This window comes from Sparus aurata, chromosome 9 (assembly GCF_900880675.1).
Source record: "Sparus aurata chromosome 9, fSpaAur1.1, whole genome shotgun sequence".
NCBI classification, from domain to species: domain Eukaryota; kingdom Metazoa; phylum Chordata; class Actinopteri; order Spariformes; family Sparidae; genus Sparus; species Sparus aurata.
This window is the reverse complement of record NC_044195.1, coordinates 9,225,830-9,250,217: the sequence shown is the minus strand read 5'-3', so window position 1 is coordinate 9,250,217 and position 24,388 is coordinate 9,225,830. Positions and strand designations below refer to the sequence as shown.

The 24,388-nt window shown below is 38.9% G+C and overlaps 1 protein-coding gene across 10 annotated transcripts; it reads left to right on the top strand.

The window, feature by feature from the left end:
- Nucleotides 1-39: 39 nt before the first annotated feature.
- Nucleotides 40-23,883, top strand: ift88 (intraflagellar transport 88 homolog). Of its 10 annotated transcripts, none has more exons than XM_030428771.1 (28): nucleotides 40-235; nucleotides 489-551; nucleotides 672-731; nucleotides 974-1,027; nucleotides 1,337-1,400; nucleotides 1,780-1,849; nucleotides 2,202-2,292; nucleotides 3,223-3,327; nucleotides 4,429-4,531; nucleotides 6,143-6,489; nucleotides 7,446-7,516; nucleotides 7,726-7,812; nucleotides 8,095-8,194; nucleotides 9,292-9,297; nucleotides 10,898-10,984; nucleotides 11,190-11,376; nucleotides 11,748-11,856; nucleotides 12,043-12,193; nucleotides 12,293-12,408; nucleotides 12,873-12,925; nucleotides 13,245-13,310; nucleotides 13,418-13,524; nucleotides 16,902-16,965; nucleotides 17,779-17,826; nucleotides 18,522-18,539; nucleotides 18,764-18,814; nucleotides 21,803-21,910; nucleotides 23,578-23,883. In XM_030428771.1, exons 1-28 carry the CDS (start codon nucleotides 155-157, stop codon nucleotides 23,697-23,699), a joined length of 2,589 nt encoding a protein of 862 aa, XP_030284631.1. In that variant the 5' UTR covers nucleotides 40-154; the 3' UTR covers nucleotides 23,700-23,883. The 10 variants fall into 10 exon arrangements, with proteins under 10 accessions (XP_030284631.1, XP_030284630.1, XP_030284632.1 ...); XM_030428770.1 differs by having other exon boundaries at nucleotides 17,776-17,826; XM_030428772.1 differs by lacking the exon at nucleotides 9,292-9,297 and having other exon boundaries at nucleotides 17,776-17,826.
- Nucleotides 23,884-24,388: the final 505 nt, after the last annotated feature.

Sequence of the window (24,388 nt, the reverse complement as noted above, 5' to 3'; positions counted from 1 at the left end):
TAGGTAACCAATCAGAGCTTGCGGACGAGAGTGTCCCACCTACGCCGCGTTGAATTGTGGGATTTGTTCATAAAACGACAACAAACCATCGTAGTTGTTGCTTCTCTCAGACGACTGTTTTTTCGCATTACACAGACTCTCTGGAGAGAGAGAAATGGAAAATGTGCATCTGGCCATGGAGGAGGATGATCTTTATTCCGGTTACAACGACTATAACCCAACATTTGACTCCGAGGTGAGTTGTATGCTAACGTTAACTAGCTAGCCCTAGAGTTGGCTGATAGCTCAAAGCTGTTTGCAGTGAAGTGTAAAGCTAACAATGATACAATTAATGATACCTATCATAGTATGTGGAGAGGTGGCGAATGACAACACAAATACTTTGAAATGTACGTTGTTAATTATCTTAAGTGGTCACAGTGCCTACTTTTGTTTTGGACATTTGGGTATGTAAAGAAGGATAAAGACTAATGTTGACCGATTTCAAGGAGTTGGAGAACGATGTGGGCTTCCAGCAAGCAGTGAGGACAAGTCATGGAAGAAGACCTCCGGTAAGTAATGATTTTATTGTGTGTGTGATACACAACGAGAGAGAGAGAGAGAGAGAAAGAAGGAAAAAATGTCTTATTTATTAACAAATACTAATCAAAAACTATCCTTTATTTAATCAGATGACTGCCAAATTTCCTGGCACTGCCATTGGAGCTCGGCCTTTGGCAACGTCCTTTGGAGTAAGTCTTGCAATCACTTGCACCTCAAGTAGTCTTGTCATAAAGGAGAGTCTTGCACACTGTTTGTCCTTTCAAGACCTTTATTAAAGCAGAATAAAGTAACATATTGATCACCACAGACTTTCTTCAGAGCTCTGTGTGGGAAAAAAAGGCATAAATGATCTGATCTAATCACAAAAACAAATTACAGGATTAAAAACAACAAACACTCACAATAACCTCATACTTGTTGTTTCATGAAGTCTCGGATTCCTATGGTCTCTTCGATGGGCAGACCTGTGACTGGAGCTGTGCAGGTGAGTTGGATTGATCAATCAATGGTGCATTTAGGGTCCTCCATAGTCATCATTACATGTTATTTGACAGTGGTTAATCTCAGAATTTGAAGTTTGGTGGTTTAATGTAGGTTTTGTTATGGGTTTTTCTCTTTACGATTGTGTATTTATGTAGTTCAAGTTCAACACGTCCTATCATATTACTCAACTTAGATAATGGCTCTGTTTTTGTTTAAAAAACAGAAAGGTGAAAATTAAGCATATAAGGCAAGCCATTACTACATATTGTACTGTTTTTTTCTGTATTATTTGCTTTTTCAAATGTGACAGGATGGTGCAGCCCGACCAATGACTGCCGTCAGAGCAGCAGGTTACACCTCCTCACTGACCCGCGGTGAGTTCAAAGGAGGCTGAAGCAAACATTTTCTATGACATCCATTTTGGTGATTTACTCTTGCTACATATGCATTGATTTGATTCAGCACATGACTATCACTTGGCTGGTGATTCTGTAGCTTTTCGTTTGAATGGTAAATGGCTTCATTACCAATGTTTACAAGGTGTCATACGTGACACACTCAAACGCAGATATCAGTGAGCTATCATGCAGGGCAAATGCTCATTTAAACTGGTTGTAGTCTTTAAAAACCCAAGGAAATTTAGCTCTTTTTATAATTATGAACCTCCATGTATATGTATAAGGACCTATGGTTATTATTTAAACAATATAGTATTCCTGTGACACTGATGATAAGTATTATTTGTATTTTCAGGCTCAACCTTTGACCCTCTGGGCCAGTCCAGAGGACCTGCACCTGCCCTTGAAGCAAAGAATGAGGACACGTGAGTTGTCACTCTTTAAACTGATTTGTCTGTTCCAGTGTTTGTTAAAGATTATCCCTGCATCATTAAAGATTAGTGTTATCCTCTTAGAAGTACCTGCATGTAGGTTTTTTAGATGCTCTAGCACATCTTGAACTTAGGATCTAAAGACGCATATCCATTCATAATAAGGATAATTCTTATGTCCAAAGCGAATGTATGAGCAATTAATATGACAAAAAACATGCTTCCAACACTCGGTCATGACTGAACCATCTCTAAAAAGCCATGTTTTGGGGAGCAGAATGAGAAAAGTCTTTTGCCTTCAAGCAACAATATCACCCGTTGTATTGCTGTATGTGTTGTCTTGCAGGCCAGAGGAGAAGATTAAGATTCTGGAGAAGAAAGTGAATGACCTGATAGAAGAGAGCTGCATGGCACAGAGCAGAGGAGCCTTACAATTGGTCAGACTCTGTCATTCTTTAACCTACTGTTAGTAATAATGGCTATGCGGATTTGGATACTTTGGCTTCCAGTGAGGCAGTAAATAGTGATTAATTTTTTCATTGTGTCAGCACTTTACTCCAGCACACTGGGCTGAGTGTCAGGTTAATGTCAAAGGGCAATTACACTTTCTAGCTAATTTAACCCAGATAAAACTCTTTTCATCCCTGTGTACTTTCATATATTGATAATTTTGATTTGATTCATGCATTATAACTGTATTTTTGGTTTGTTGGTTGAGGGCAACTTTGGCAGTTAGACCCCTTTTTCTTCAGGCAATATCATGCTATAGTGTGGACATGCTTGTACACATAATGATGACCGTAGTCAGTGTTTTAACTTAACTATCCCCTGGACACAAGAACATTGTGGATGGCAGCAACATGATTGTAAGATTATGATCATTCCCCCTGATATATTTTATGATTGATACATAATCAGGGCCAAGCTCCCAAAAGTGGGGTGAACTTTGTGTGTGTAATGTACAGCAGCAGGGATTGCAACCACCTTCCATAACCATCCTCCCATCTTATGATTATCAGCAGCCTGTGTGAGCACTCCTCAGGTCTCTGTCTCCCCCTGCAGGCATGTGAAACCTGTTTATTTGTCTGCACCAGGAGAGTTCACACTCATTTATCTAAACATGTACAGGTCGCCAATTCTTACATATTGCATCATTAAACAAGCGATTGATTTTGTAATTGTCATTAAGTGCAACAAAAATCCATTATAGCTGAAGCATTCAAATGCTTTCTCATAAAGGGTTTTGTAATTTCTTGCAGATACATTTTGTATCAGTCAAGGGACTTGACGTGACTAGTGTCACAACTTCTGACCTGTGTATGTGTGGTGGTTGTGTCTTTGTGTGTGCATGTGATGTGTCCCTACAGGCTCTTGAAAAAGCCAAAGAAGCAGGGAAGAAGGAGAGAGCGCTGGTGAGACAGAGGGAACAGTCTGGCAATGCTGACAACATCAATTTAGACCTCACCTACTCTGTAAGTAAAACCGCTGAATATTAATAATTAGTCCAGTGTCTGAAAGTCAAATGATGGAGGATTTACTTCACACACTCTTAAATGATATGCCTAAGAAGTTTTAGTCCCACCTATTGGGAAAACCATTCTTTAAGCCTGGTTTGTAACCGTTGCTGAAGGAAAAAAATGACCTCTTGTTTTTTACTTTGCTAAGTATGATAGAGAGAGCAAGAGCTCGAGCAGTTCTCATTTAAAATGCCAATTGTTCTAGAGAGAAGCGCTTACTATCAGACTCTGGTTTGAAACTTTTAATTTCTCCAAGTTTATCATCAAACAGAATAAGAAATTAAGGCTGCACAATTACTTAAAATATTATCAAAAATGAATAGAATAGAAAGCATTTATTGTCTTTGTACAGACCACAATCAAATTAGGACATTGGGAATATATTCAAATATATATTTAATACATGTTTATAATATAGCTTAGTAAAATATCCCAATGACAGAAGCAGTAGTTTTTTGTTAAAGGTAAAGTGTGTGACAAACAGCATTATAATGAGGTACTGTAGTGCTGCAGAGATGTCCTGGCTCATAAATCTTGTTCTCCAGAACATACCAACAAATATCACATCGTCACATTTTCAATAGCTTTTTTGTAGAAGTTAAAAATTGTGATGCAAAAATAATCATTTTCACTAATTGTGAATCATATCAGTATTGTAATATGTCAAAATAATCACAGTATGGTTATTATTATTTTTTACCATATTCTGCAGCCCTATATCACCGCCCACATTTGCTTAGGAATGCAAAGTAATAACAGCTGCTGTATATGCAAGCTTGTCACATTTAGTTTATATGTTCCTACACAACATGTGTTTTCAGAAAACAGTGGGAATTCTGTCTCTTTCTAATGTAGTGATATTTTCATGCTAGATGGAAACACAGTAAAGGAAGTATCTGGAAACCTTTAGCCAACATGATATAGATGAGTGGTTAAGCCCACTGTCTTCAAAGCCAAGTTACATTTTGGAGTTGGATTCTCTGAATCAATTCCTGCCTTCGTTGCCTGTTTTCCATTATTTGGTTTCAAAATATTGAACATTTCTGTCATTACCAGGTTTTGCTCAACCTTGCCAACCAATATGTGAACAATGAAATGTACCCAGAGGCCTTAAACACCTACCAGGTCATTGTGAAGAACAAGATGTTCAGTAATGCAGGTGAGCAGAAACCCTCAGCTTCGTATTGCAGATGTGTTTAAACTGTGGCTGCCCTCAAATCCATAAAGAAAAATCTCATGTTTTCAAATATATTCAGTCAAAAATATTTGATTCTGGTTTAGTTTTGCACGGTAAACCTCAAAAACCGATACTGGAAAGGTACTGCGGTACCCAGCCGTACCGCTCCTGCCAGCTCCTGCCAACCGTCCTAGGCTTGTTGAAAAAGCAGACGCACGGAGCGAAATATGGAAATATTTCGCTAACATTGCCGACAGTAGGGCAAGTCCACGGACACCACAAAGCCCGTCTGTAAACGATGCTTTAGATCCGTAATGACCAAGACAGCCAACACATCCAACCTGGCAAAACATCTAGCTGACAGACATGCAGACTTGTTCAAAGAGTTCAAAGAGCTGCAGGTTAGTGATAGATAACATAAATTTGTTGCACGGGGCAGTCAGGGGTAAAGCTAACTGTTTAACAGTCCGATGTGGTTCCACACAATTAGTTAACACACAATATGCAAGCTCAACGTTCACACTGGTAACATGAACTTTACTATAACATGCGCTGGTGTTCATAAGTATGCTGATCAACAACACCACTTATAAATGATCTATTTTAAGTCAACCAGCACTAGTAATATAATCATAGCATGTACATTTTTGTCAATAATTTATAATATAAATTGTAATTTATCTTATTAGAGAATGGTCTGATTAGAGCACAGACCTCCACCATATCTGGGTCATTTGTGTTGCACTTTAGTGCACTAATGTAGTTTGAAGGCTAATAGTCCAGGCTTTGAACTTTATCAACATGAAATGCAAATTGCAAAATTCCCCTTTGTGGGAAAAATCAAGTATTATCTTATTTTATGAATTGCCAGACTTACAGTTAATGTCATTTATGTTCATTATTTTTATGCTGAATAAATTGTAGTTAATACAATACTACAATCACTGAGCTTTTAATGGAAAATCAGGTTATTTAATAATCTCTGAGCGCAAACAAGACAAATAAACAAAACAAGAAGACACTTGTCTTCTTGGATGCAGAGATGCTTGTAACCACATTGGCAGCTAAGTTAAACAGCTGCATAATCATTTAATTGTTGTTCTAACAGGTTAAGTAGCTATAAAGCTCAGCAGCTTTTACAAAAATATATATTTTTATTTTGACTTTTTTAAGTGTTTTAATTAATAAAAAGAAATACATCATTTTAAGTTCCACATTCTGTCATCTAATATTTTATTCCATTACTTTTGATGATGTTTTAGTTTTCCTCCGCAGTATCATTTTAGTATCGGTATCGAGATATTTTAGGCAGGTATCAGGCCGAAGTCATCATTTTGGTATCGTGACAGCACTATTCTGCATCTCATAAGAATTCGATACCTGACTGGAGGCTTAACCTGGGGTCTTTGGCCCTTTGGCTATTTTGTTTCATCACCAATCATTTATGTTTTTTGTGTCTCCTTTTCTTTTTGTCTCCCCCAATGGTCAAAATTTCCCCAGATCACCGACACAAAGTTAAACTCATGTTTCATGCTGTGTCCGTTGTACTTTTGCTGTGGTTTTCCCATAAACTATGTCTGTGCTGCTCTTCAGGACGTTTGAAAGTCAACATGGCCAACATCTATGTAAAGCAGAAGAACTACCCTAAAGCCATCAAGTTCTACCGAATGGCACTGGATCAGATCTCAAACGCTCACAAGGAAATGAGGATCAAGATAATGCAGAATATTGGTGTGGTCTTTGTCCGTATGGGCCAGTACTCCGATGCCATAACATCTTTCGAGCACATCATGAGTGAGAGCCCCAACATTAAGACGGGCTTCAACCTCATCCTGTGCTACTATGCTATTGGTGACAGGGAGAGGATGAAGAAGGCCTTTCAGAAGCTCATCTCTGTTCCTCTGGGCATCGATGATGAAGACAAGTACATCCCATCTAATGTGAGTAACACTAATATGTATATGAATTTAATTTATACCAAGTAATAAACAGGTTATTAGCCCTTTATCTGTTTGTTTGTTTGTTTGTGTGTGTGTGTGTGCACATGCGTCTGTAGTTTCTGTAGTTCGATCTCTGTTCTTAATCCGTCCAGCTATTAGCCACATCGCTAATGTTAACTTTCCTAACTTTCCTAGAATAACAAGCAGTTTCCTTGACCTGGATGTTTATGGAGTCATTAAAGTCTTGCAACTAAATATGTTTTTAATTCTTAAATTTTTTATTGATTTTTATTTTCACACTCATGTGACAGTAGAACAAAACAACAACATAGCTAAGAACAAATGATCAGATATTATTTTATTTCATGTTTATGTTTATTGTTTTGAATTTGTGTACATCTAAATGGTCCCACAATTACAACAACTGTCTTTGCTCTCAAAAGAGAGGTTGATTTTGCTATTGAGTAGATTTTCACAGTTTTTTCGGAGATCCCCTTTACATCGACTTCTTACTGTAGCTTTTTTGTCTTGTTTCAAGCGATGCTTCAATCAGTTATCTGCATCCGTTGTATTCAATATTGAGAAAATCTGGTGCAGAACAATTCTTGGGAATTACATATCTCATACTGTCTTCTGCAGATTAATTCATAATGTCCAAAAAGCCTCACACATAGTTGTTACCTGGCTGAAAATGCATCTCAATGAGAATTAACTCTGTTGACGACTGCAGGGAAGCTCAGTTTTGTTTCCCAAAACCTTACATTGACTAAGAGGAACCTAATGGCAGCTTGTCAAATGTTTAGTATTACTGCTCTTTACTACTCTTGTTCTACTTTCTTGTATATGTCAAAACACACCATATGCAGATGGCTAATATTCAAAACAAAGTGCTCAGGATTGTTAAATGTGGTGCCTGTACCATCTTAATGTGAACCTTGTCCTGTCATCTTTCTCAGGATGACACCAACTCAAATATGGTCATTGAGGCCATCAAGAATGACAAACTTCACCAGATGGAGAGAGATCTGTAAGACAAATCTCACATCACACAAACACATAAGCCACATAAGTTGTTTTTAATAACAAAACACCTTTGACACTTTCTCCTCTCCTCCACAAAAACACAACACACTGCATTAGAGCACAGTATTGTTTATTTGTTTTTTCAAATATTTGGATTTTGTACCATTTATTTCTTAATCCCTCTCCTGTTTTCTCCCTGTTTACTGTCCATAGAAAAGTCCTGACTGAGAAGTACATCATGACTGCAGCCAAGCTCATTGCTCCGGCCATTGAAACCTCTTTTGCAACTGGATTTGACTGGTTTGTTACTGATGTGTTTGTTTTTCATCCAAACATTTTAACACCAGAGGGCATACAGTGTGCAGCCACAGATAAACATAAAGAATCATCTTGAAACTTAGACATATTACTAGTTAACAAAATCAAACAAAATCTACAGAACAGCTCTCATGCACCTGGTGTTTTGGTCAAATTTAGATAAAACAAATGTATGCCAGGTATTTCATTTGCAGTAGCATGATATGATGTGACAAAATGCATTGAGTATTACACTGTGCACATGTGTGGTTGTTTCTTTTTTAGGTGTGTGGATATGGTGAAGAGTTCTCAGTATGTTGAGCTCGCCAATGATCTCGAGATAAATAAAGCCATCACCTACCTCAGACAGAAAGACTTCAACCAGGTGAATGTTTGTCTTAACAATATAAAGGGCAATGCCACTCAATTAAGGCTTGTAGCTGCTTTAGCTATGCTTGTCGCCACAGTGACAGCAAAGCAAGGGCAACTAAAAGCTTTACATCACATAGTCACAACACTCTTTAGAGCAGTCTCAGGTTTGCCATAATAAAGAATACATCTGTAAAAGAATAATGAAATAAATGTTGAAATATAAAGACAACTGAAATATATAACAAAGAATAATTGTCAGCAATTAAGTTTATTTTCACATTTCTTTCTTTCTATATATTCTTATGAAGAAAGAAATAAAGAAGAAAAATAAACTGAATTGCTGACAACTATTCTTCATGATATATTTTAGTTGTCTTTATATTTTACCATTTATTCTATTATTATTCTTATACAATACATGTGGAAATATATATAGATACATATATATAATATTCTATCTAGTTATTTTTATGTTATTTGTTTATTTTACCCCGTATTTTTTTCTTTTCATTTATTTATTCTTCTTTACTGCATTTCCACAATCTTTCTTACTCTTTTACAAATTATTTCTTTTTTATTGCACTCCTTTGACTTCAACATCTAGATCAACATCTAGAGCTAAACTGTGCTAAGTCTCTAATGTACTGCCTTATGCCTTTGTAGATAGATAAAATATAACTGAGATTTTATATTTGAGGATTTACATGAAATGTTTGTTTCAAACCTTTTTGCTGTACATGTTTTTTTTTTTATTATTATTGTGACTGTTGTATAATTGTGTTCAAATTCTGAACCTCAAAGGTACTCTTGTGAAAGCTCAGAAAAACTGTGTGTCTCAGGGTAGCAGTTTCACTCAAAATGAGTGGTATTTCGCTTTAAACATATGTAACATGTGGATGATCTGGTCTTTGTTATCCTTTTATATTTGTTTTTTCCATCCTTTTTAACAACATTGTGTTTCCATACAGTTATTGCCTAGGGTTGTTTATATCTGTCTGTTTTCTCCAGTTAAGGCTGTTTCATAAGTGTGCAGCATCAATCTTTCCACTTCTCATTGCCCTCCATTTTCTCTTGCTTTTGTCTTGTTTCCTTCCCATCTGCATGCCTAAGGTTGAGGTATGTGTGTCTTCTGTTTCCATGTTCACATTTAGATTGTGTTGTTATTTTCCCCCAACATGTTCTTCCTTAAGCATGCCTTTTCCAAATAACGGCAATGCCAAGACAAGGTGGAGAAGCAGCTACTGCGGACCAGAAAGGAAAATTTGAGGGCAGAAAGGAAATTATAACCATGGTTCGCTCACTGAGTGGAGTGGCTCTGAGGCCAACAGTAGAACACTGATCGCACTTTTCCAATTCTATAAAACTTCACTAACCAACTTTCTTGACACTTTATATTTATGGAACTCCAAATTTGCAATATTAAAAAAATTAAAGATACAGTTGAAAAAAATAATAACCTACCCTCTCACCCTTCAGCCAATCACATATCCTCTGCCTCTCTTAAATAAGTAAGCTCAAAAACTCCTCCTAAATCAAGCCACTGTGTTGCCGTTGGCTAGATTAACAACAATTCAAACATTATTCTGAATCAATATGAAAAGAAGAAGGATGAAGCAATATTTCATTATCATAAGTTTTGGTTTCGGTAATTTCTTATAGGTCCCATATTAATGCCCATTTTCAGGATCATACTCATTTCATACCGATTATTGGTGCCTGCTAGAAAATGTTAGCATTTTTCTAGTTTAATTATATTCTATTCACCCTCTGTCTGAACGCTCCATTTTCGTACCTAATTCAAAAAGCTTCCAAAAAGCCCAGTCTGTTCTAGTTGGTCAGCTCTCACAGGCCACAGCCTCAAATCTGGTGACTGTATAGCTGTTACATCACAACCTTACAGGAGTCCTGATGGCTTTTTTAAAGGCAGTGTTTATGAATACAGGGCTGTGCATTTCTCTATGGATTGAGTGATTTGATATTTTCACAGTAATTATAGCACCATGACTTGCTTCATAAACAAAAAAGACAGAAATAATTGAAATTGTTTCGCAAATTATTGATTCATTTAGATATATTTTCACAATGTATTCATGTGATTAATTCATAATCCTCTATGTATGTCTTTAATATTGAACACGTTGGAGCTCCATGTACATCTGATGCGTGTGTGTGGTGCTTTTATACTCTTCACAGATATGGTGGTGGTGGCGGTGGGTGTAGCCTGTTGGATAGTCTCTCTAGTATGTAATGTTCTTACAGTGGCATAATAACTAGTTAAATGTGTCATTATACACATGTACTCTTTGTGTCTGAGATATCTTGAGCTCATTAGATAAACTACTGCAGCATCCTGCCACTAACTATCTTTAAACTCTTTATAATAATGCTTGGATTTACTTTGTGTTTGTAGTCCTTCCGGTCTGTTTTATATACTGTATTTTTTTCAAAACATACATTTAACTACACATTTGACACATTGTCAAATTTGCTGATATAAAAAACATTGATTAAAGATGTGATGGCTCAGCATTATTCATAATGAACACCTGAAGTTTCGGATCCCATCATGGTTTCACCAGGAAAATGTATGGAATTCTAAAAATTAAGGTGTATATAAAACTAGGGTTTTTTGTTTGTAGATGTGAAGTACTGTGGGGAGATTGGTGGAATTGCTGTGTAGTATTTATCTTGACCACCTTTTGTTATGTGTATTCAGGCAGTGGAAACTCTCAAGACTTTTGAGAAGAAGGACAGCAGGGTGAAGAGTGCAGCAGCCACCAACCTCTCCTTCCTGTACTACCTGGTAAGATCCTCTCATTGACTAATCAAAAGCTTCTCCAAATAACACACATCCAGTATTGAGAAAAGATTCCCTCAGAAGTGTGATGCTTGATTAAAATCAACAATTTTTGCCAAGAAATTGTTCAAGTGATCAAGGACACATTAGCTCTGTGGGTGTTTGCTGTCACAAGTAGATGCTTCCCCTCTAATCCTCCCGCTTGTTACAGGAGAAAGATTTTGACCAGGCTGATCGATACGCTGACCTCGCCATGAACGCTGATCGCTACAACCCGGCAGCACTAAACAACAAGGGCAACACAGTGTTTGCCAAGCAAGACTATGAGAAGGCTGCAGAGTTCTACAAAGAAGCGTTGAGAAACGATTCCTCCTGCACTGAGGCCCTCTACAACCTGGGTAATATCCAGCTCCACGATACAGTACAGTGGTGTATGATGCACCGCACATGTTTACATACGTTTGTTTCAGTGGTAAGGAAAGTACAGTCCCCTCTTACAAAACTGTTACAGGCAATTAAAATGTTGATTATTGGAATTTAATTCTGATTAATGGCGTTTCTTTCATCAATTCATAATCTTTCCAGAGAATCGGGAAGCATCTAAGAAGTTAGGAGCAGCTGATATTAGAAATGTCCACTACAGTAAATGAAGTACTCTGTACGGACTTCACTTGTCACCTTTTTTTAGGGGAACACCTGTGGGTATCAATTGACTTGGTTCAGAATCCAAGTTGATATACAGTTTATGGCTCCTATCTTTTTGTACCAGGTCTAACATATAAGAGACTGAATCGTCTGGAGGAGGCTCTGGACTGCTTCCTGAAGCTCCATGCCATTCTGAGGAACAGTGCACAAGTCATGTACCAGCTGGCACACCTGTATCCTAATGATAAGAAATGTGATTTGTTGTTAATTATTATGTATGTGTTTAGTCTGTGTCACATGGGTTAACTGCTACAATTTTCAGTAGATGTTGCTGTGAAGATGTTTATGTAGGGATTCAAACCTGTGTCTCTGTCCCTTCTTATGTGAGCTTCTGTTGGTCCTTGACTCACTGGCTCCATCTATGAGCTTTTGGAAGATCCCCAACAGGCGATCGAGTGGCTGATGCAGGTCATCAGTGTGACTCCCACTGACCCTCAGACACTGGCCAAACTGGGAGAGCTGCATGATAGCGAGGGTGACAAGTCTCAGGCTTTCCAGCACTACTATGAGGTACAAGGAGAATAACTAAATGTTTTTCTGTCTATGGACAAATTAATTTACTTAACATTTGGTGTTTGGTCACCTTAGAGTATTGATGTTGCTGTTCAGTCCTTCAGGTACTTTCCCTCCAACATCGATGTGATTGAGTGGCTAGGGGCTTACTACATCGAGACGCAGTTCTGTGAGAAGGCTATTCAGTACTTTGAAAGAGCCACACTCATACAGTAAGTAAAGAAAGAACATGGCATGATATGTAACAAATCAGAAAGATCTGTGTAAAACTGATGATAATCTAAGAAATTGGCTGCCCATCTCCAACTCAATGCCAGAGAAATTGATAGTATGTTTTCAGTGGAGTCAAATCCCAAGAGCTTTTCTATCATGTTGTGAAATATCTAGGAAATTGTATTAGTTAAACATTTTTCTGAAATGATTAATTGTTTTGAATCTAATTTCATCTTGTTTTTATGTGCTTTTAGTCTTCTTTCGTCAACAATGTGGCTTGTTCTCATCTGGAAGTTATTACTTTATTAAACTAAGTGGACAGATGATTTGCTTTTGTTTGCCTTCCAGCTGAATTCAGAGCTTTTAATCTCTCTGGTAAAGAACAAAGAAACTTGGTATTAAAAAGTTAAGTGCAGGGTTGTATGTTCGTACTGACTGGATATTTTCTTGCTGTGTTTTTCAGACCAACCCAGGTGAAGTGGCAGCTAATGGTGGCGAGCTGCTACAGGAGAAGTGGTGAGAATGTCTCTGTTCTTGAGCTTTCATGGCAGAGTTAAGTTGTATGTTGGCACCTGGTTGCTGTCAGTTTGATAATGAACACCAGAATAAATGATTTACGCCACATCGCACCTTCCAAACATGTCATGTCCCTGAGCCACTAGCAAGCAGCTTGGTAAAGGTTTATTGTGATTTATTTAAGTTCAGTTGTGCCTTTACTGACTCTGAGGAGGTACATTTGAGAAACACTTAACAGCCATTGACCATTGACTTAGTCTGTCTTTTTCTGAACAAACTAGTGATGAATTTACCTAATCCTTTTCTTTTTTCTTTACAGGAAACTACCAGAAAGCTCTGGAAACATATAAAGACATTCACCGCAAGTTTCCAGAAAACGTTGAATGTAATTCGTCCTATTTGTTTGACAATTTTCAACTGAAATCTTCAACGACAGCAAATGATCTGTTGATCTGACGGTGAAGAAAATAAAAACGTTTTGCGTTTGTCCAGGCCTGCGTTTCTTGGTGAGGCTGTGCACGGACATGGGATTGAAGGAAGTGCAAGAATACACCACCAAGCTGAAGAAGGTGGAGAAGATGAAGGAGATCAGAGAGCAGGTATGTCTATGAAGGTTGTCACACCTTTTCAGTTTTTCTTTTTACTTGCTGTCCCATAGCGTTTTCTTGGGAATTTGATGGACACAGGAAGTTATTTGTTTTTTACATTTGCAGTTTGTTTGGAATAAACAGAATATATCTTGTGGTATCTTATGGTATGGAAAAAACATGGCAGTGAGTTAGGGCATTGTTATGCCACTGATAAAAATACAATTTAATAGCATAATAAAGCAGCTACATCCTTTCAAAGACAGTATGCAGCCTCATGAATGAACTGCCTGTTTTGCAGTCATATGTGTCAGACCTTTCGTGAGCTTTCATTCATCATCTTTTCCTCACCAATGTCTTGGCGTCCTTTCCTCTGTGCCTGGACAACAACATACTGATTGAAAACATTCACATGTCCTTTTGCCATAAAATGGGTCAGTGGTCGCTGCAGCTCCAGAAACGCATGAAAAAAAACACCTGTTTTTCTCTTCTGTTGATTTTCCATGAAATGTTCAGAGGAAAGCAGATGCTATACAGCTGTTTCACACCTGGTTTTCAGTTATTCTGGACCATTTCAAACCATTGTTGTGTTTGGAAAGTTGTCACCATGTCTGATGTGACATACAGTTGTTTGAGTTGTGTGTTTTACTAGTTAGAATAACTGGACATGTGCACGTCTCTAGATTGGTAAGCACCATTTGCTTGTATCCGATTTCTGGTTTCTGGTATCTGGTTTAGACACGTGTGAAAATTAGTCAGCCTGAATATGATCCTGCAAGACGTGATTGAATATTCAACACACTAACACACTCTTTAGTTCTCTTTTTTGTATCCCGTTTTCTTGTCTTGTCATTTTTGTCATGAAAGAGTACACCTTTTTTTGCATTGCACAACATTCAAATTGTCCGATTCATGATGGACAGTTTAGATAAAAAGGTTTAAGGGTGATGCAGGGGCGGCTGTAGCTCAGTGGGTAGAGCTGGTTGACTGGTGATCAGAAGATCACTGGTTCGAATCCCGGCTCCCCAGGGCGGGACTGAGCTACATGTCGAAGTATCCTTGAGCAAGATACTGAACCCCAAAGTTGCTCCTGATGTGCAGTTGGCACCTTGTGTGAAGGCAGCCACTGCCATCAGTAAGGGTCCTGCGATGAGCTGGCGACTCATTCAGGGTGAACCCTGGCCTACGCCACTAGAATGAAACTGGATTTGGCCCCAGTAAGCCCCGCAACCCCTTAGGGGGGAAAAGCGGCAACATCCCGCGACCCTCACGGATAAGCGGAAAAGAAAACGGAACGGAGCAGCATAACCAGAGATATCATCTTTTTTGTTCCACGCATTCTTGCTCAAAATCTGATAAATCATGTCTTGGATAAGCTCCTAACCAAAGCAGAAATTACATATATTTTAGTCCCATCTGATAGATGTCCTCATGTAATGTCACTTGTGGCAGAATCAGACTTCCCACAGCCCCCTCTGGAGGCACAAAATACTTAGGGCAATCTTTTTTTCACATATCTAGTAGTCATACCCAATAGTTCCCCTTTAAATAGTTACTCCAAGACCACAGATCATTCTGTCATGTCTGTTGTCTTATTAGTAATTTATGATTTTGATCTTGCTATTATTATAAAGGGATGTAGAGATTGTTGACAATTTATGCTTAAGCTCAACAGAATAACTATTACCAAGCAACCGAAACTTTAAGCTGCAGGACTTTTATGTGACCCAGGTGTATAAATGGCACTGAGGGCGCTCTCATGTTAGGCAATGTGTACCGTGCCCAAGAATGTTTGATCCAAAAGGTCCCATTTGTTTGATGACTGTAGTGCGAGGGCTCCGTACTGTACTTTCTTACTTTCTTGGCCCTGGCACAGTTGGAAGAGGTGTGCTTCGGCAAGGTACAGTTGCTCATGGACGAACACAAGCACAGGTGCGCAACGTGGACATGAACTATAATCATGTATTACGCCGCATTGTATAATCACGAAATCTTGGAATATAGAGGGCCGTCTATGACCAAAATTACACAAAATAAGGCACAATGACATTAAAGTAACAGTCATGTTCTCTGTGTTGTTCATGCGACCGGAGCAATAAGAGTGCAGGCCATCAGGGGCTGAGAAGGAGGGACGATCGTGCTTCGGCACATTCGGAGCAACTGGGCCAAGTGTGAATGTGCCCTTAGTCTTACATAACCACGAATGGAAACATTATTTCACTGCCATCCATCCTGCAAACAGTTGTGTTTAAAAAAAGAAAAATAGGATTAATAATGTGTTGCCTCTCTTTTCACCTGTTTCCAAAACAAATTCATGCATTAGGCAGATCGAGATCTTTACCACAGGAAGCCGCCGTGTTCGTAAGGCTTTTGTCCACAGGGGCCACCTGAATCAAAGAATCAAGGTTCCTTGAAGCTGCTTTAAATTAATTCAGCTGTACAATGTTATGTTAAAGGATGCAATATCTGCTATTGATGGTGACTCTAAAACTTAAGTTCCAAACTCAAAATTTATGACGGGCCTGTGATCCACAAAACTGTCAGTGTTTTTGGGGGTCAGTCAAGTTTTGAAGAGGGGGAGATTCAAAGTAACAGAGTGTGTGCCTCGGTCCTGTGGTGATATTCATCAGAGCCAGGAACAGATGAGGAAGATGATTTTATCAAACGACAAGCAGCTGCTTTTAAACGAGCCCAGAGATGCCGTTGGAGCAGAGAAACAGTCCGACAGAGACCCAGACAGAGCCAGAGGGTTGACTCATTATTCTCTCATTCTCCAAACTGACAGCAGAAGACAACTGATCTTACGGATATAACTGCTGTGTGTATGTAGTGATGAATAAGAGAATGATTAGAACCAAAAACTAATCTGAAGAAGATTACATTACTTCTCTAGCTTAAGTTGTGTCTATGTTAAATGTTTTACTTCACAATGGAAATACCCATATCCATGTTCTCTTTATTTTGTCCATCATGTTGCTAACTGCTCATTGTGGTAGTGCCTCTGCCATGTACTCCCCGAGTTTATTCAACACAAACTGGAAATGTCAGACTTCTTTAAATGTGACATTTATACACTGTCAAATTCCAGTGGAATTTTCTTTAAATGTTTCTGGTTAGTTATTATTAGTTATTACATTTTTTTTTCTTGCCATTAAAACTGGCATAAGGCATGTGACACAGTGGGAAGATGAATAAAGAGAGAGGTGAAAAGTGCACAGGCTCAGTTTTTGGAAGAATGACCGGAATCAGAAAATTGAGGCTGAAATGTGTCTGCCCGTTCATTCGGAGTGCATGCTTTTATTAAATGGAGAAATTCTTTGAAATTTTTATTTTTTCTGTAATTAGATTTTGATATCCCCATCCCTCCCCCTCCTTCTCTCTTCCTACAGAGGGTGAAGTCGGGGCGTGACGGCAGTGCCAGAAGTCGCAGAGAGGGCAGCGCCGGGAGCGCTGGTGAGTCATTGTGTAGGTCTGAAAATGTTCGGAGGTTGAAACATTACTCCACATTTTGTAACACCTACTGTATACACACTGTCCCTAACACCAACATGAGTGCATATATTGTTAGTACGAATAGGGCTGTGTTCCAGGTCTCAATACTCTTTTAGTTTTAAATGTGCTCGTAGCATAAGTTTTGAAAACTTCAATACAAAAAGCTAGAACTGAGCGATTCTGTTTCTTTTTAAGACACTATTAGCAAAGTTCTTGCACTGCTGCTTGTGTTAACTTCTTATCTTTGAATTTCTTTCTCTAAACTTCACAGTGCCCTTTTGAGAAAGAGGCAAAACTATTCAAACTTAATTTTGATATTTACAATATTAATGAGGTATTAACTATGAATATGTGGGGTTTTTTTCTCAGAGTGAAAATAAGGTCTCAGAACACTGTTTGAAGCTAGAAAGGTGGCAGGGTCCGCCACATATAAACAAAGTAATACAGTATAAATTGTGTTGTCCTTTAGGGTCAGTTTGTTATTCAGTTTATTCAGTCATGAAAACAAAGACAGCTTGTTTATTTAGTTAGATGTTTTTGTTTCTACTCCTCATAGTAAGGTTTTATAAAAGTATTGTTTTGACATCAGCACTGAAACTAGTTATCTTCTCAGCAGATATATAAACATGCTCAGGTCATTTACTGTATTTATGTCTGGTGGTTTTAAGTGAAGTCAGAGTTTAAAGGCTCATCGGTACTGTTCAGCCCATTATCATCGTGTCATCACTTCCTTCTCTCCTCTACCTGTTGCTCACACATGCTGCTGGGCAGCAGGCGTCTCCACACCTGTCCTCAGCTCTCCTAAGAAGGCCAGCATCATGGGTATACCTCGATACACCACACTGAGTCGTGACCAGAGTCATGTTAAGATTATTTTGAAGTCCTTAAAAGGAACTTATCCTAGATAGGTCACCAACAGGTCGAACACCTCTCCTGGACGGAGTAACCTTCCCCCTGGGTTAAATTAATTTCTGCATCCAGCCTCACATCTTTCTAGGTAACCTGTAAACGCTGAAAGTAACAGCAGAAACTGGAAAAGATGCACTTTCACAGCCTCAGCTTCCCTTCACTACACATCCACAACAAATACAGACGCATATTGTAGACTGGCTCCGACACTGGAAAGCTGGCTCATCAGCAGATTTTAAATGCAGTCCAGACAAACTAGAGAGTTGCCAAAAACTGTAACGAGACCCAGCTCTGCTCACATGGGCAGTTAAACGTCCTGTAGTGTAGTTAGATACATACATCAGGCACCTGTTAATGTGCCTGCTGCTCCACTGGGCCAGCACTTTGATTACTCCCCCGTGTCCTGACAGATCAAATTAGAAAACCTTAAACTTGTGTGCTTTTACTGTTTCATTGTGTTTTGTACTGCCAGAGCAAACTTATCTGTCAAGCTTTTTACAACATCATCCAACACATTTGTTCCACTGCATTGTTGAATATTGGTTGTGACGCTTTAAGTTGTTTATCTAAACCCCAAACCCTTCTCTTACTCTCTTACGGCACATCAGAGATGGATGTTAAAGCAGGTGAGAGAGTTATAAAATGCATACAAATTAGTTCTGACATATGCACCGATGCTAGTGTCACCGCTTCTCTCTGCGCTATTTACGTTTCTCTCTATTTGTGCGGAATTCTTTTCAATCTGACTGTAATATTTTCTTGTCTCTTTCTTTGTTTTTGTTTTTCTGCTGCTCTGTTTCTCTGGCTCTCTCTATCTGTACTCTCACGCTGCTTCCTCTTTGCTGTCCAGAATCTCAACCTGAGTCAAAACAACTTAGTCCACTGTTGGACTCAGGGAGAGGTATGTAAGATTCTCACTCCAAATGATTAAAGTGAAAGCTGCAAGTCTGTAACTTCAGAACACTTGGACAACACAACCTTTTTTTAAAAAGTGGAACTTTCTTGTTAAACAACATCTCAAGAATGAAACTGAGAATCAGTATTTGTAGTATTAGTCTCCACAAGAATTGACAACATTGAACATTTAGATCTGGGTACCATGTTATCAACTGTACTCAATCGATCTGTTAATCAATCACATAAACCTCCTGTGTTTATCTCATGGCTGTTTTGTTTTTAAAGTAATCGTGTTACTCAAAAAATCAATTTTCAACTGTTGCTGCTTGGCCGGATGTTTGATTAGCCAGATTAGATCATGTGTGAAAGAGGAAGAGGGCTCACACACTGCAGGGCTCACATATTCCAAATTATTAAATGCACCACAGATGTGATATTTTCAGCCAATCTGCATCTTCATCAGACGGTGTCCGCTAGTCTGTGAAGTTGACTACTTGTTATCTAAAGTCTTTGTATCTCTGACTTAATATGTCTTAGAGTCTGATGAAGAGAAGGTTTGTCATGACTACATTTGAAATTTGGAGCCGTGCAGTGTGCAAAGCGTCTTTCTCTTTCCATGAGAAATGCTGAATGTGTTGATGTGCAAAATTACTTATGTGGCACATTTGGTCCCTCATCTAATGAGGCACATTTTAATAGAAACATGGAAAAACTCACAGTTTTACTGTCTTTATACCAGAGTCCTCACCTTTTGTATAATGTTTTTAAGTATTAAGTACATCGTACTTGAAATTAGAACAAATCCTTTCACTACTGAATATGATCTGAGGGAAGTTTTGAGCATTGTGCACTGGCAGAGCAGAAGTAAGCCCTTAGAACAATTTTCCGTGGGTAAACACTCAAGTTGTGAAACCTAAGTATAGTGTTTCCATCAAAACACCTGAAACTGCTCCAGAAATCTTGGCTGACAGGCAGCTGTGATGTTGGACTGCGGTCAGTGTTTGCACCGAGGAGGAGGAGGAGGGGGAGTGTTCACCCAAACCTCTGTCAGATATTTGAGAAAACCTCAAGAGCACCTGAGAGTTTTCCCTCTTTTCTGTAAAGTCTGCGTATTTGCAGCACTGTAAGTTGAGTGTGTGTCGGTGCTGTTAGTTTTCTCATGCATTCAAAGCTGCAGTATTCTTTCATGTGAAACTGGTCTAACGACTGTCGCAGAGCAAGACTGAGGTGCAGGATGCGGCATGTGCCTAAATGTTTTTCATGTTTATTTTTCTTATTTCTCTTTTTTCTCTTAACTGTTAACTCTCTCTTTTCCCCTAAACTCTTGTGTTCTTATTCTCTCTGACCAACAAATTAAGTCTAGAGTTGCAATGTTGTTATCATTAAACAGCTGTTTGCCAGCATTTGTCGTCCTGACGTTTGACCCTTTAAGATCTTCTAGTGTTTTTCCAAACAAGTTTGGGCTGGAATGTGAGTTGCAAAAGCCTTAAAGTTGACTCATCGATGTTGTTGTCAACCTTCACAGAAATATTAGTGCCTCTGTGCTGCTGAGAAAAAACTGCTTTGAAACCTTTTTTTTGTGGAAACTGTTAGGCACAATTGATTTAAAGTCTGGCGTCCAACCTGTCGTGTCATCGCTCTTTTTCCATGTCTCCCACTTGTGTTTTATAAAGGAAAAAAACACCACGAAAAGAAAAGAAAAATGAGAAAAGGCAGAGGTTTCAGTTTGCCAGCAGTATGTGAGGGCCTCGTGTGAGATGTTTGGGACTGAAGGAAGGTAGAATATGGGGCCTCCTCCTCCTTCCTGTTTTCCAGCTTTCTGTCTCTGTGCTCGTCAGTTTCCAAGGCTACCTGGCAGCCAGATGTGGGCTGCTGCTGTCTGTAATCACGTCTGTCCTTCAGTGCAGTAGATCGCTCTGTCAGCCTGTCATCTGAGCCTGTAACGAGCACTCACACACACACACACACACACACGTTGAAGAGTGTAGAGTAGCAGCTCTGTGTCTAAGATGAAGGGGGACCTGAGCTGAGCTTAAAGACACTCTTGTAGCGTGCACTGCTGTCACATTTTTTGTCGTGCTAAAGCAACTCAACCAATTAAAAAAAAAAAAAAGGTGATTATGATTTAAGGTTTGGCGAAAGCAAACGTTCACTAGAAATTCAGACGGATTGGTGTGAGGCTGAGCTGAAGCATGTTACTTGTCACTTAAACCCTGTGATTCCCAAATGATTCTGTCACAACTGTACATTATCATCGCAAGATACAACCACACAAGTAATGAACATAGGTTTTTATTGAACTATATCAATAATTTATATGTATTATTTTGGAATACCTTAGAAAAAAAATCCTTTCAAAACTTTCCAGGGAACCTCAGTATTTCATGGTTCAAACGGTTGTTGGTTGACGGGAATTATTAGCGTGTGACGCGTCAAACTACCCTGATTGACAGCAAATGTTAAGGAGGGTAACAAGAGAAATTGGATCTCTTTCTTGTGTGGAGCATTTCACCTCATTTAAATTCAGTGACCTGTCTGTAAAATTACATAAAACCAGCACCTCACTGATTTAAACCAAAGTTTCAAATGAATTGTTGAATCATTTTGAATCATGAAAGTACAAAATACACACACACACACACACACATATTCATAACTAACTGTCTGTGTGAGATGAAACTCTCACATCTCCACCATGTTGACTTTTCAGAATGTGAGAAAACGAACTTGTCTTCAGTTTGACCTCTGTGAAGCTGTGACTCCGTCTGGTTGGGTTTGAAATTGTTCAGGATGGAGCTGGATAACTACATGGCTTCCTCTCCAGCTTACAGTGTCTATAACGTACACATTTATAACGTTAAGAAGCATTTACAAAAATGTATTTTGAAATTAAAAATGTACAAGAGCCTTGCAGTTTTATGGCTTATGCTTTTAAAGGTTTATAATTCAGTATGTTTGCTCATCAGATTGTGTGTTTGTGTGTTCTGTGCAGATAGCAGCCACAGCAGCAACAGCACTAAAGGAGAGCGACTGAGCGCCAAGATGAGGTCACTTCCTGGTTCCAATGAGCCCTACGAGGCCAGCAGCCCCAAAGAAATTGGTGAGGAAACATAGTTTTTTCCTGCGTCGCACTCTCACTTCTCCTCTGAAATAATTTACATGATATAAACCACCCACTGATCCTCTTTTTTATCCCTTTTTTTTCTCGAGTTTCACCTTTTTTCCGTTTGTTATTGGCCATAAAATGTCGCAGTTTTAGTCGCTGTTAACAATTGTGAGAACAAAGAATCACAAAACACAGAGTATTTATCTATTTGTTTCATTTTCAAGCCACTAAATGACACTTAAAGGATATTCTGCTCATTTATAGGTTAATCATTTAAAAACAGGTTTATATGCTGGGTGAGAAAAAAAAAACATCATTTTTCTCAGACTGTCCAGTGCTGCAGCTCTGTATTCCCCCTCTGTCTAAGACACTGTTTTAGCACCTGTCTCTTTAAGATCCCCTTCCTGAATACCCAGGCTTCTCTAATTGGTCAGCTAGCATATGCCTGAGCCAGCACCGCTGACAACAACAGAGCAGCTGTGCTGAATAAGTTGTTGGGTCCCAACCTCGCTGCCAGGCATAAATCATGTAAATATGTGACACGGTGATGTAGTGTGATATCAAAAAGTCACAGAATTAAAGGCGGGACCACTGACGAGGCATTCCAGGAGCAGTGTTTTCTGTGGTAGAGAGGAGCTTCTGTTGCTGTGGACTTTGATGTTTTTAACTTTCGAAGACATTTTACAGGCATAAGAAACTATATAAAACACACAAGGACAGGGAAAAAAATGAAAAGGCGTAAAAGGTGTTCTTAGAGACACTTTGTACCTGGATAACTGAAATTCTTCAGATGGATCAGAACCTTGTTTACCAACAACCTCGCAAAGTAAGGAAGATTCTTTTGAAGATTAAGAGATGTCTCCCAGAAACAGTTACTGAAGATGCTCTAAGAGATGACTGTAGATGGATGAGGAACTCCCATCCACATTGAACGTCCTACAAAGAGTTGTTAAATGGTTTTGAAACGGTTCTCAGTGTAACACTGGTGTCTCTGTATGACCTGCATAAGCAAACGAGGCCATCAGCGAGAAAATTGGCTGGTTTCAAATCGTTATTCTAGTTATTCTTACTGCCTGTTCCTGGGTTTGACCGGGCGTATCCAGAGGCAGCAGGACAATCTCACACTCCCCATTTTATTCAACATTTAATTGTGTTTTTTATTTCCAAGCGTATACTTCTGTCATGATAACGAGCACTGTCCTCCCCGTCTTCTAATATACTCATCTGTCCTCATACTTCATATACAGCAGGTGTAATACAGAAATACTGAAATTTACAAAAGATGACCAAAATATTGTTAAAAGATATAGGAGGCATCAGACAGTTGGATTAGAGCATTGAACATTTTCTTTCTTTTACCTGAAAAGATGATTTTAAAAGGCAGCCGTCTGAAGGATGAAGCCTGTTTACTGCACATCGTCATTGGTTTTACACTGATGTCTGAAGTCCAAGCATTTCTGTAGAACACTCACACTCTGTGATGTATATATTTAGTTACTCGTCTTAGTTGTCGTCTTCAGCACCTCAGATAGCAGACATTAAGAAGCTGTTAACAGCATGGTGTTCATTTGCTCTAAAGTGCTGATTTACACCATGTGTGTAGATCTTTAGGAGCGTACATAGAAATGCTCTCGTCAATAAAATCATCATCTCATTTGCAGACGCTTCATATGTTGACCCACTGGGGCCTCAGATGGAGAGACCAAAGACGGGAGCCAAGAAACGCGGGGAGGAGGACGACTTTGCAGATGAAGAGCTGGGAGACGACCTGCTGCCGGAGTGACAGCTTCCACCCTCTCCCTTCACTGAGTTGTTGGAACATTTTGTTCTTTTGTTACCTTTTTCAAAGGCAAGAGCGCAAAGTTTCACCCCAAAACCAAATCACTTATAGTCTTGTTGCTCCTCAGCACAAAACAAATGGTACAGAATAAAGAGGATTTTTGACGGACATCACTGAGGGGTTCAGATTTGAGTGTAGGAGTGAGATGTCTTAACCTCCGTCAGATTGATCATCTCTGCCTTACATCTGAGCAACTTTGGCTTACAGTATATACATGGATGAGCTGAAGTAAAAAAAAAAAACCTGCAGTGTGAAACTATTTGGACGGATCTGTTTTGGCTCTGTACTCCTGCTCTGTGGGTTAAAAATGAATCACAATGAGGTCAAAGTGCTGAAGTGTGATAAGTGTGTAGACGTTACAGAAAAACTTGGAGGACATGATGTTCCTCCCGAGGCTGAACGGACTACGAGTTCTTCACTGTTCACCCGATATGGGTGTAAACGCCCTGAAACATCTTTTAAAACTGAAATTCTGCAATTCAACCCCGCTGTCACCTCCTTGTTTTAGATTCAGTGTTGGGACACAGAGCCAAAACAATAAAAACGTTTCACTGTTCTGATGTTCTGTTCTGTTTTTCCTCATCTGGAAAATCCATCAACAGGACAAAACGTTATGTTATCCGTTCAGTCTA